We start from the raw sequence: 12,839 nt of genomic DNA, 5'->3' as shown, positions 1-12,839 counted from the left end.
TGTATCAAAGTCTATTTATGGAAAAGAAGTGCCAATTCCTAAAGATAAGAGCCGGTAGGACCCACCTGCAACCACCTGCTCAAATTAAGCATTGCCCTTTTGAAATGAAAGCACAGGGCGCAGCAGCACGGTGACCCGAGTCTGAAGTAGCACAGGATGCTGCATGGCAATATTGGGGTGCTTTGGGTCTCAGGAAGAGGGTGCTCCTGGTCAGGGCAGTGGCGCACTGGCGCATTGATGCTCCGATGTATCGCACACAGGTCTGCTTGCAATAAATACCCGACGTTCCACTGGTTGAAACCGTCCAGAATGTGTGATCATGGTTCCTGCCTCAGTATATGACAGCATACTTTCTTGTTTCCGTTTTTCATAGGGACCGGAGGTGTGACTGTGACCCAGCAGGCAGTGTGGGGCACTGCGACGCTGTGACAGGGAGGTGTGTGTGCAAGGCCTCGGTTACAGGGGACCGCTGTGACAGGTACGGGTGATTCCCTTGAAGAATTCCAATCAGTCATTCACTAACCCCGAACACTAATGGTTCTGTTAGCCTCTCCCCGCCGCCAGGCATTCCGGGTGGAGCTGTTCCTTCACATATCGTGATAAGGAGTTACGAGGCAGCTTCTAGGGAGATGTTCTCTTAACTGGGTACATTTGACTCTGCAAAAATTGCAAAGCTGTGTTTCATTCATTACACGGAGGAAGCCCGATGGGAGAACCGTGCAAACCGATGGCTTTGAAGGAAGCAAAAGACACAAATGAATCCATCCTTTGTTTTCAGTATATCTCTTTATTATTTTTTCCATGCAATACAACAAAGATCCATGACTGCTACACATGTAGTATTAGCAAAACTTTACAGGGGGTCACCAACATGATACATTTTTGCGTAAATCGCTGCCCATCGTTTTAGTAAATCTCATAGGTTCACAAGATATGCAGTGAGCATTATATCTACATTATAAACAAACTGAATCCTTATAACATCCACCCCTCCACTAGATCAGTCCAAAGCTTGAACGCTTAGGTACATTCGTCATTGATCAGCATTCCATTAAGCCGTGCAACGCCCCACTGAACACCAGATACGACATTCTTGACCACCCAAGACTTCCTAAAGCTACCGGACGACCTGCAGAGATTAACCTATACCAATGCACCTTGAGTTTCAAAGGAGAAACTCAGAGACTGACGATGGACAACACCCGCCGTCTGCCAATAGGTAGGGCCAAGAGATGTTTGAACACCAGGTAGTCAGGCCTCCATGGAGACGTCTCTTGTCCTGAAAAGGGAGGATAAGCATAAAGGACCTTCTCTACTTGGCTTTAAATAGTAGACTTTGGAATTTGCGTTCCACCCTTGCCACGTGATCCTGGGTAATATTACAGCAGTCTGGCTGATGTGGGCTTTTACGAAGTGACAGCTTTGGTAATGCACCAAAACCGTGACACAACACCAACATGCGTATACCATTGTACTACAGCACATGTAAGACTCCTTGTAAACATTTACTTCATGTCTCACTTTCCTTTGCAGTTCCCACTATCCTTCCCTGATCTGTCATTTATCCAATACACTCCTCACTGAAGTTTGTTTGTGCCTCCGCCTCTTTACCCACACCACGCTCCATTAGACTTTCCATGTCCCTTAATTCTGCTCTGTGTCATCTCACAGGTCTCTTATCTTTCTTCCTCTCCAACCCCTCTCCCAACATCACTATTCACTTTTCCGCTCTTTTATATGCTTTGTTGCTATGATGAATGTCCCGGTGTCTCTCCTATCCCAGCACCACACCAAGCCTAATTGTGTCCAGTTTCCAAGGAATTCCCCTCTCAAAGCCTTTTCTTTTTTTGGTAATCCCATTTCCACACCTTATATTACAGTCCGTATATCCCCCTTTTCCTATCCTGTACCCAGCCAGGTTCATGTATTTTAATTCTATGCACTTATGTTCTCTACCTGTGTCCTAAACTCTACCCCACAGTAGAGCTACACTTGAACCATCCTTATACCCTCTTTTATCTCCTCATCTTGAATATTGCTCCCAGTCTTCTATTTGTTGTGGTCCATTCCATGTTTACAGGAGTGATTGTAGTGTGGGTAGTGAGGTGTGGTTGAAATATACCCCCACACACAATGTCATCATAGGATAACCAACACAAGGCAAGTAGGGGTGGGTACTGGTAAATTCCACCATGCGGTGGTTGGCAGAGTTTTTGCCAAAGTCTATGCTCCAAGCGGAGTGCAGAATGGCAAAACTCTGTGAACCTCACCGGAGGAACTGAGTTCACCACCCACCCCTACATGCAATACAGTCCATTATGTGTACGACTTGTGAAAAGCCTCGGATCAATTTTAGACAAATTTAGGCAGTGCACTAAGTACTGTACCACCATCACATACTAAAAGCCATGACCAGAATACCATTTGGAAAGCTTCTGGCATGGAGTTTACTCTTTTGTAAGAGATCTCAAAAAAATCAGCCAACCCTTCTGATGGCCTCTACTCAGGAGAGCTCTGACACAGTGGAGTCGAGACCATCTCCTCCATAGCCCATGTTTTTGACCTGATTCCAGGCATTGTGGGTATACCTGTGTTGGAAATACACTGTTTCTTGGCATGGTTAACCCCATTTTCTGCCTGTTGTCAGTGTGTTTGACTGTGTTCAATAGGCTCCTGATAATCAGGACCCCAGTGATTATGCTCTCTCCCTTCTAACTTGGTAACGTGTACCATTTTCACCCCACATTTGGCATATTGGTGTCCCTATGTAAGTCCCTAGTATATGGCACACAGGTACCCAGGGCATTAGGGTACCAGGGGATACCCATGGGCTGCAGCATGTATCATGCCACCCATGGGGAGCCCACTCAAAGTGTTCTGCAGTCCTGCCATTGCAGCCTGCGTCAAAGGGTGCATGCACCCTTTTTCACCATAGGTCACTGCACCAGGTCACTAGAATGCACCCCCATGGCAGGCCCTCCTAGCCCAGAGGCCACGTCAAGTACCTGTTTGTGAGGGCACCCCTGCACTGGCGGAGGAACCCCCACGAATTACATTTTCATGGACTTTGTGAGTGCGGGGATGTCATTTTATGCATGTACTGGACATAGGTCACTACCTATGTCCATCTACATAATGGTAACTCCGAACCTAGGCCTGTTTGGTATCAAACATGAAACATGTCGGAATCATACCTGAATACTGTTGCCAGTATTGGAAGTATGATTCCATGCACTCTGTGGGCTCCTTAGAGGACCCCCAGCATTGCTCCTACCAGTCTTCCAGGATTTTTCAGGTAGCCCAAGCTGCTGCCACCCCTCAGACAGGCTTCTGCCCTCCTGCTGCTTGAACAGCTGAATCCCAGGGAAGCAGGACAAAGGATTTCCTTTGGGAAAAGGGATAACAGCCTCTCCCCTTGGGAAAAGGTGTTACATGGCTTGGGAAGGGTAGCCTCCCCAAGCCACTGGTATGCTTTGAAGGGTACATTTGGTGCCCTCTGTGCATAAGCCAGACTACACCAGTTCCTGGGACCTTCAGTCCCTGCTCTGGCGCAAAACTGGACAATGGAAAGGGGAGTGACCACTCCCCTGTCCATCACCAACCCAGGGGTGGTTCCCAGAGCTCCTCCAGAGGGTCCCTGGGTTCTGCCATCTTGAATCCAAGGTTGGCAGGGACCTCTGGGAGCATCTGAGTGGCCAAGCCAGGCAGGTGATGTCAGAGCCCCCTCCCAATACGTTGTCACCTGGCTAGGTAACCAGTCCCCCTTTCAGGGCTATATAGGGGCTCTCTCTTGGGTGGGTACTCAGATTCAGCTTGTAAGATTCCAGCAGGACTCCTCTGCAACCTCACTTTGACTTCTAGCCACCGGAACCTCTATTGGACTCTCCAGGAACCGACAATCTGCATCCACGAAGAAGACTCTTCTTGCAACATTGTTTCCACTGCTCCTTCCAGCTTCTCCAACATTTCCCCGGCTGTGCATCCTCTGATGGCAGCAAATCTTCAGTCTGCATGAGAAGGAAGAAGGAATCTCCCTTGGAGTGAAGGAGTCACTCCCCTGCATCCGCTGGCACCTAATGCAACGACGACCGGCTGCGTGGATCTCCTCTCATCCTGAGCTGCATGGGTCCTGCATCACGGGTGGTGGTCCAGAGTAGTCCCCTTGGTCCTCTCTGCCAGCTATCCAACTTTGGTGGAGATAAGCCCTTGCATTCCCACGCAGGACAGTACCCTCATGTACCTCGTCTCTTCCAGCTGCCAAGGCTTGTTTCCATCTCCTCCACGGGAACTTCAGCCTACGTACAGCTCCAGCCCTCAGCACTCCTTTCTGTGACACACAGCCCTCTGCATTGTTTTCCTGCAGCCAGGGATCCCTTTCTGTAGTGCTGTGTGGGCTTCTTCTGTAACTTCTGTGTCCCTGTCCTGTAGGGCTCCTGTGGGTGCTGCCTTTGCGCCTGTGGACTCTTTGTGTCGCTGAGGATCCCGGCTGACTCCTCCTCTTTGGGTGAGTCCTCCTGGACCTTGCTGGTCCCCGGCAGCACCACTTTTCCACTAACCGCATATTTGCCTTTTCCAAGGCTTGTTGATGGAATTCCTGCACCAACACCCATCTGCTATCTGCATTGTTACGTGGGACATCTTCTGCATCCCTAAGGAACTCTTTTCGGCACCAGGACTGCAGTGCTGACCTGATCTTCATCACCGTCGACCAACTCCTGAAAGTATAGCTGGGTGGGTAGTAGCTCATACTCCTCCTGGACGCCACTGTGACTTTTGGACTTGGTCCCCTCTCACCACTGGTCCTCCTGTCTAGGAATCTACTTCTGATTTCTTACAATCTTGTCTGGGTGTCTTATTTTCTTCTTTTTCTTCCTAGTGGGTGGTTTAGGGAAATTCCAATGATTTACTCCTGCTTTCCTGGTCGCTGGGGGTACTGTGTTACTTACCTCTGTGGTTTTCTAGTACTCTCAGCTCACTTCTACACATTCCATTTACCTAGGTGGGGACCTGTGTTCACATTCCATTAAAAAAAAAAATTGTTTTAGGTTTGGGCTCCCCCTAGGGTCACCATTTGTTATCTGCATTTGCACTGTTTTCTAACCTCTTCTATGCCTACTGCTGTTTACTAGTGTATATAATTAGTGTATTACTTACCTCCTATTGGAGGGTTGCCCTTCTAGTATTTTTTGGTATTGTGTGACCAAAAATAAAATACCTTTATTTTTGTACAACTGAGTGTTTTCTTTCATGTGTGTAAGTGCTGTGTGACTACAGTGGTTATGCATGAGCTTTGCATGTCTCCTAGATAAGTCTTGGCTGCTCATCCCCAGCTACTTCTAGAGAGCCTGGCTTCTAGACACTGCCTACACTTCACTAAGAGGGGATACCTGAACCTGGTATCAGGTGTAAGTACCTTGGGTACCCACCACACACCAGGCCACCTTCCTACAACGTAGGGTATTTTCCAGCTCACAAGGAGCCAACCTGGGCTTAGTTCCAATGAGAAAGACATTACATTTGGCAGCATTGAGTATGAAGCCATTTCCCAACATTCTGTATTTATTATTGTGCTGTGACAGCACAATGTGTGGTAGTTTCATTACTGACGGCTCCAAGGGGCCCTAGGGGATCATCAACAGACATAGGGGGTCATTCCAACTCTGACGGGCGGCAGAGGCCGCCCGCCAGAGTTCCCCCCTCCAGAACACCGCTCTGCGGTCAGAAGACCGCCGCGGTGATTCTGTGTTTCCCGCTGGGCTGGCGGGTGACCGCCATAAGGCCGCCCGCCAGCCCAGCGGGAAACCCCTCCCCACGAGGATGCCGGCTCCGAATGGAGCCGGCGGAGTGGGGAGGGTGCGACGGGTGCAGTTGCACCCGTCGCGAATTTCAGTGTCTGCTAAGCAGACACTGAAATTCTTTGAGGGGCCCCCAGGGGCCCCATGACACCCCATACCGCCATCCTGTTCCTGGCGGGAGAACCGCCAGGAACAGGATGGCGGTATGGGGTGTCGGAATCCCCATGGCGGCACAGCAAGCTGCGCCGCCATGGAGGTTCCTTTTGGGCAGCAGAAAACCAGCGGGAGACCGCCGGTTTTCCCTTTCTGACTGCGGCAAAACCGCCGCGGTCAGAATGCCCTGCGGAGCACCGCCAGCCTGTTGGCGGTGCTCCCGCCGACCCCGGCCCCGGCGGTCGGAATCACCCCCATAGTCCTTCAATGGATGAAACTAGAGTAGGTGTCAGACGCAGCCAGCGTATGAAGAATAGTCTGTCCTTTGCACCATGACATGGCCGCTTTTTTTTAGTCAAATCTTTTGCTTGTCTCACTGACACCTCCAACCCCTGCCTGAGATGAAGGAGGGCAGAATATAAGTGTTCCTTTATTAGTTTTGTCGCACTTTTTGTAAAGTCTCGGTACAGAAAAGTTGTAAGACTAGACCCCCATCTGACAAAAGTATGTGATTCTAGGAAATTATTATATTGGCCTGTGAATCAGATTTCGATACTACTTTACTATTGTTTTGAGTCAATTTCCATTTATCATGCCCCAGGTTCTGGGTCGTCTATGCATGTGTGGCTTTTTTAGTTGCTTTTATCAAAATAATGAATGAAGATAGCAGATCCTTTGTTCTGTCAGAGTATTCCTTCGGGAGTTTGGATGAGGACCGGACGGCTCTTTTATTCCACCGGGCATTTTCCCAGTGAGCTGGAACCCTTGAATGACAGTTTTGGAAGCCCAGGGCCACTCCTTGGCCTCTGTCACTTTCGCCAGCTACCCAAGGCTAATTGCAGTAGGCACAGGGAGGCTTCAAGAGAGAGAGGAGAGGGAGGGGGAAGGTAGAGGGAAAGCGATCTGAAAGGGAGGAGAGAATGAAAAAGAAAGCATGGATGGATGGAAAGAGAGAGACTGCATGAGGTGAAGGGAGCTGGGCTGGTTTGAGCATTTCTGCTAGGGTTGCTTCTGGTTCCCCAGTCCTGCCCTGGCGTAAATTCATGGAGGACTGTGTTCATTGGAGTGCTGGAAGGAGATATTTGGATTAACCGAGTAGCTCATGGGCAACCAGCTGAGTTAGTAGATTAGCTGTATTGCTATCATTGCCTTTCTGTGCGTTGAAGCTAGTTAGTAATAAGGCCGCTCCCAGTGGGTTGCAAAAGTGCCCTTGGCACCATTGCAAGCATGAGAAGTGTGGCCTCTGAACACAGGTTGAGTAATAAAATATTGTAATAATTCAGGTTGAGTGGATCCCTTGTGTGTCTGTGACAGTGTCCCCTCGTCTGCTGACCAATGGTAGCTCTGCCCTTAGGCTAATTAGAGTACCAGGAGCAAGTGAATGGTATTGGTTGGTATCCCTGCCTACCTTTAATTGGCATCCAGAGACGCACTGACCTGGAAGAAAACTAGGAAATTTCAAGAACCTCTGAAAGGCTGAAAGAGTTGGGTTTTATCAGTCATATGCCAAGGTGTGATTCTGACCTTGTTGTCAGTTTTGTACTCCTGGAAGATACAGCCTCCATGAGGGAGAGGTGAGTGTCAGACTATGTAGAAAAGACATGTGCCCATTGACGATATAAATATCACACTGAACCCCTACTGACATTTATCTAGATTCACCTAGGATGGGTTCAGCCAAACACAAAGTAGGAAAAACATTCTTACTTTTTTTTTTTTGGGGGGGGGGAGATAACCAAAATGTCTATGAATGAAAAAATTTACTGAAAAAGGAATTTTGAGGAAGAACATCATGTATATGTTTATTGACCATTAGGAAAATCCTAACTGGAATTTGATATTTACAGTACTTATCATATATTATATGTTGCTACCATAGCTGTATCATACGAACGAGCCAAATTGCATAGACCCCCCCACCTAGAGAATCCATTAGACCAACTTGTATGAAGCTCAGAACTGTCACATGCTTGGCTATCATGAGTGACAGCTCTCTCAATGACGTAGGTAGCTTCACCTTGGTTCGATTGTTCTTCACCACCAACCAAAGGGCATATATCTTTGACGTGAACGCAGTCTCATAAACCCTCCACCCTGTGGTTTCAAATAGCCTCCAAGCTATCCATCAGAACCAGAGAGGTTGTAAATATCAATCCGCCGATCTTAACTCTTACTGAACAAGTCCGGTCACACAGTCCCCTGAAGGGACCAGAACACCAACTCACAGTAACACAATCCGGTGGCATGGGATGGCACCAAAGGCAACGAACAAGGCCACATTCACGGCACACTGTATGCTATCCAAACACTAAAAATAAAACTGTTCAATGTAAACTGCCGCAAGATGAAATACTGTGCCAAAGTTACTAAAAAATCAGAAAAGAAAAAAAATATTTTAAATGAAACGGAATGTGGCCGGATGTGCAGTAATGTAAAACTGTGGCTACCTGGGAGGTGTGCTAGGCGACATAAACAGGAGTTGTTTAGTTAAGAAAAATCATGACTTGTTTCAGTATTGGCTAATGTTCTATATTTGTACGGCCTCGTGGCACTGTAAATAACACATTTTTTCTTACACGTTTTAATGGCATTCAGTTTACTGATCTCAGAAGGATGGAGGGATGATCTGACCTTACTAGCGACCATTAGATCTCAACACATGTCAGTGTCAGCTTAAAAAGTTGCTATTAAAAGCGGCTTTTTGCACTTTCCTCTGATACTCTGTTTACGTTGCTATTTCATTATTCCCAGGTGCATCCTATAGTCCACCTCCTCCCAGTTACCTTCTAGTGGGCTTGTGAGAGGACACAGGCTGTGTCCCTGGCTCACCTGTGGTCTCCACATTCTCACTGAGGTTGCAGTAGGCTGGCATGTGCCATGTTTGCAATGTGAAGGTCTCATAAGTGTTAACCTTTTCTTGCAGGTGCAAGCCCGGCTACTACAACTTGAATGCCCAACACCCGGAGGGCTGCAGCAAGTGCTTCTGCTATGGGCATTCGTCCAGTTGCCGCAGTGCCCAGGACTACAGCGTCTATGAGATCTCCTCTCACTTCCAGCAAGGTACGGCAACAGAGTGTCTGGGGTCCCACCGACAGCCATAGACTCAATCAGAGGCAGTGACCAATAGCAGAAGGTGGAAGAGAGGGAACAACAGTGATTTCCTCTCAGCGGGAGGAGGTTTAGCGATCAAGACTGAGAATGCTTTTCCAGTGTGTGTTAGTGTGAGAGTATAAGTGGCTGGATAGAAGGGTGGGTAATGCTGTCGTACTCGAATTCTTTGATCTGCTTTGTTAGCTTCCTGAGCTTCTACTCTTAAAAAAAAAAAAAAAAAAAGAGAATTCAAGCAAGGGCTGGTTGGCTTTCTTCTTCTGTCTCTCTTGTCACCAGCTGTCCTTGCCCCTTCTCTCCCCAACCCCTCCTGTTCCATTGACTTTGTATCTCAGTCTCCTGGTGACTACAGTTGTTAGTCCGAGGTTAAAGTCAAATTTGGATAAACCTTGGAAATTGGTGGAACTTGCTTTAACCCTCCAGTCTTACTCACAGTACATGGACTGAGCCTCTGGAAATTAGGCGACGCTAGTGAAAGCTCTTTCCACATTGTTTGAACCGCCTACCTCAAGCACGCTCTTGGCCGATGTCCCTAGTAGTGAGAGCGGAGGTCAGTCGAAGGTCAGTGGCAATGGGGTGCCAATATTTGGCCTCTCTCTGCAGAGTAAAGTAGATAGTGTATGGGCCGGGCTGGCCTTTGGTTCCTCCTAAACAGGGGTAATCAGTGTACACCCAGGAGGGTGATCTATGCCACATTTTCACAGTTTCCCAAGAAGATACATTTGCATGCAATTAACGTAAACGGAAATGGTTTATGTAGTCAATGGTTACCCTGAAATTTTGTGTGGATCCGTCCCTCCAGGAACGACGTTGTGAGTAAACATCCTTTTAGGGATGGTTAGTGGATCTGTACGAATTCTTGCTAATTTATTCTGATAAAACTGCAACTAGTAATCCATTTTAATGGGCATTTTTTGAAGTAGACACATGACCACTGGTTATTCAATAAATACCTCGTTTATAGATGGGGTGGCATGGCCAGCAGGTTGCAGTGCCTTTTGGTCATCATCATCATCAGTCCCTGCAAGATCTAACCTTTTTTCGAGAAGGGGAAGAAAGCCCAGCCCCATGCCAAACCAATCCAGTGATCTATGTGTTTCGCAACACCAAGACGGGAACTGACGAGGCTTGAAAAGTAGCAGCCACATTGCCTTTCATTGGTCGACGGGTTGACATGAAATGGTTTGCCCAGTGACTTTCAGTCTGGAAACCCTCCATGGCTGGGTTCTTCGATAGATGGTCCCTCTGTTGTGCCCTGACTGATTACTCTTTCTCTTTATCCTGCAGATACTGAGGGCTGGAGAGCAGTCCGGAGTAATGGGTCTCCGGCTCCTCTGCGATGGTCACACCGCCACCATGATGTGTATGCCACAGCCAGACGTGAAGATCCAGTGTACTACACGGCTCCTGGTAGGGATGCTCTGCTGCAGCGCTCCTAATGCAGATTGTGCAGGTTAAAGTACTGGATGGGGGGTGCTGTCCAGATGTGTGCAGCTGGGGTCTTGAATGGTGTCAGCTGTGTGCAGCTGGGGTCTGCACCACTGTCAGTTGTGCAGCTGGGGTCCGGAACACTGTCAGCTGTGCAGGTGGGTTCTGGAACGCTGTCAGCTGTGTGGAGCTGGAGTCTGGAACTCTGTCCAGCTGAGTGCAGCTGGAGTCTGGAATGTCAGATGTGTGCATCTGGGGTCTTGAATTGTGTTAACTGTGTGCTTTTGGGTTCTTGAATTGTGTCAGCTGTGTGCAGCTAGGGTCTGGAACTCTGTCCACTGTGTGCAGCTGGGGTCTGGACCTCTGTCCAGCTGTGTGCAGCTGGTGTCTGGAATTCTATGTCAGCTGTGTGCAGCTGGGGTCTGGACCTCTGTCCAGCTGTGTGCAGCTGGTGTCTGGAATTCTATGTCAGCTGTGTGCAGCTGGGGTCTTGAATGCTGGAAGCAGTGTGCATCTCATATCTGAAACGCTGTCAGAACGTTGTCAGTTGTGTAGAGCTGGGGGTCTGGAATACTGTCAGTTTTGTGTAGCTAGGGTCTAGAGAGGTATCGGCTGTGCAGCTGGGTTCTGGAATACTGTCAGCTGTGTGTAGCTGGGGTCTGGAAATTTGTCAAGGTGTCTGCAGCTGGAGTTTGGAATGTCAGATGTGTGCAGCTGGGGTATTGAATGGTGACAGCTGTGTGCAGTTGGGGTCTGGAACTCTGTCAAGGTGTCTGCAGCTGGAGTTTGGAATGTCAAATGTGGGCAGCTGGGGTCTTGAATGTTGTCAGTTGTGTGCTGCTGGGGTCTGGAACGCTGTCAGCTGTGTGCAGCTAGGTTCTGGAATGCTGTCAGCTGTGTGGAGCTGGGGTCTGGAACTCTCTCCAGCTGTGTGGAGCTGGGTTCTGGAATGTCAGATGTGTGCAGTTGGGGTCTTGAATTATGTCAGCTGTGTGCAGCTAGGGTCTGGAACGGTGCCCGTTGTGTGCAGCTGGGGTCTGGAACTCTGCCCAGCTGTGTGCAGCTGGAGTCTGGAATGTCAGACGTGTGCAGCTGTGGTCTTGAATGGTGTCAGCTGTGTGCAGCTGGGGTCTGGAACGCTGTCGGCAGTTAGGGTCTAGAACGCTGTCAGTTGTGTACAACCGGGGGTCTGGAATACTGTCAGTTGTGTGTAACTAGGGTCTAGAACGGTGTAAGCTGTGCAGCTGGGTTCTGGAATGCTGTCAGCTGTGTGCAGCTGGGATCTGGAACGCGGTCAAGGTGTGTAAAGCTGGAGTCTGGGATGTCAGATGTGTGCAGCTGGGGTATTGAATGGTGTCAGCTGTGTGCAGCTGGGGTCTGGAATGCTGTCAGCTGTGTGCAGCTAGGTTCTGGAAGGCTGTCAGCTGTGTGGAGCTGGGGTCTGGTACTCTGTCCAGCTGTGTGGAGCTGGGTTCTGGAATGTCAGATGTGTGCAGCTGGGGTCTTGAATTGTGTTATCTGTGTGCAATAGGGGTCTTGAATTGTGTCAGCTGTGTGCAGCTGGGGTCTGGAACACTGTCAGCTGTGCAGGTGGGGTCTGCACCGCTGTCAGCTGTGCAGGTGGGTTCTGGAACGCTGTCAGCTGTGTGGAGCTGGAGTCTGGAACTCTGTCCAGCTGAGTGCAGCTGGAGGGTGGAATGTCAGATGTGTGCAGCTGGGGTCTTGAATTGTGTTAACTGTGTGCTTTTGCGTTCTTGAATTGTGTCAGCTGTGTGCAGCTAGGGTCTGGAACGCTGTCCACTGTGTGCAGCTGGGGTCTGGACCTCTATCCAGCTGTGTGCAGGTGGTGTCTGGAATACTATGTCAGCTGTGTGCAGCTGGGGTCTTGAATGCTGGCAGCAGTATGCAGCTCATGTCTGAAACGCTGTCAGCTGGCGGCAGTTAGGGTCTGGAACGCTGTCAGTTGTGTACAGCTGGGGGTCTGGAATACTGTCAGTTGTGTGTAGCTAGGGTCTAGAGAGGTATCGGCTGTGCAGCTGGGTTCTGGAATGCTGTCAGCTGTGTGCAGCTGGGGTCTGGAACTCTGTCAAGGTGTCTGCAGCTGGAGTTTGGAATGTCAGATGTGTGCAGCTGGGGTCTTGAATGCTATCAGCTGTGTGCACCTGGGGTCTGGAGTGTCAGGTGTGTGCAGCTGGGGTCCGGAACGCTGTCAGATGTGTGCAGCTGGACTCTGGTACGTTGTCAGCGCGTGCAGTGTGGGGCCTGGAAAGCTCGCAGGTGTGCAGCTAGCGTGTGGAATACTGTCGTCACCGGAATGAATGTGCACGGTGGAGGCGGATTAGGGGCCGCCATGCA

At 49.3% G+C, this 12,839-nt stretch overlaps 1 protein-coding gene across 1 annotated transcript in view; it reads left to right on the top strand.

Moving 5' to 3' along the window:
- The window catches only part of LAMC2 (laminin subunit gamma 2), a 95,516-nt gene that overhangs the window by 47,429 nt on the left and 35,248 nt on the right, over positions 1 to 12,839 (top strand). The window contains exons 4-6 of the mRNA XM_069232048.1: positions 374 to 478; positions 8,872 to 9,008; positions 10,344 to 10,466. Of these exons, the coding sequence (XP_069088149.1) occupies positions 374 to 478; positions 8,872 to 9,008; positions 10,344 to 10,466 (365 nt within the window). The remainder of the gene's footprint in view (positions 1 to 373; positions 479 to 8,871; positions 9,009 to 10,343; positions 10,467 to 12,839) is intronic.

Source organism: Pleurodeles waltl, chromosome 4_2 (assembly GCF_031143425.1).
Source record: "Pleurodeles waltl isolate 20211129_DDA chromosome 4_2, aPleWal1.hap1.20221129, whole genome shotgun sequence".
Taxonomy (NCBI): Eukaryota; Metazoa; Chordata; class Amphibia; order Caudata; family Salamandridae; genus Pleurodeles; species Pleurodeles waltl.
The sequence above is the reverse complement of the archived record's forward strand: the minus strand, read 5'-3'. Positions and strand labels throughout refer to the sequence as shown.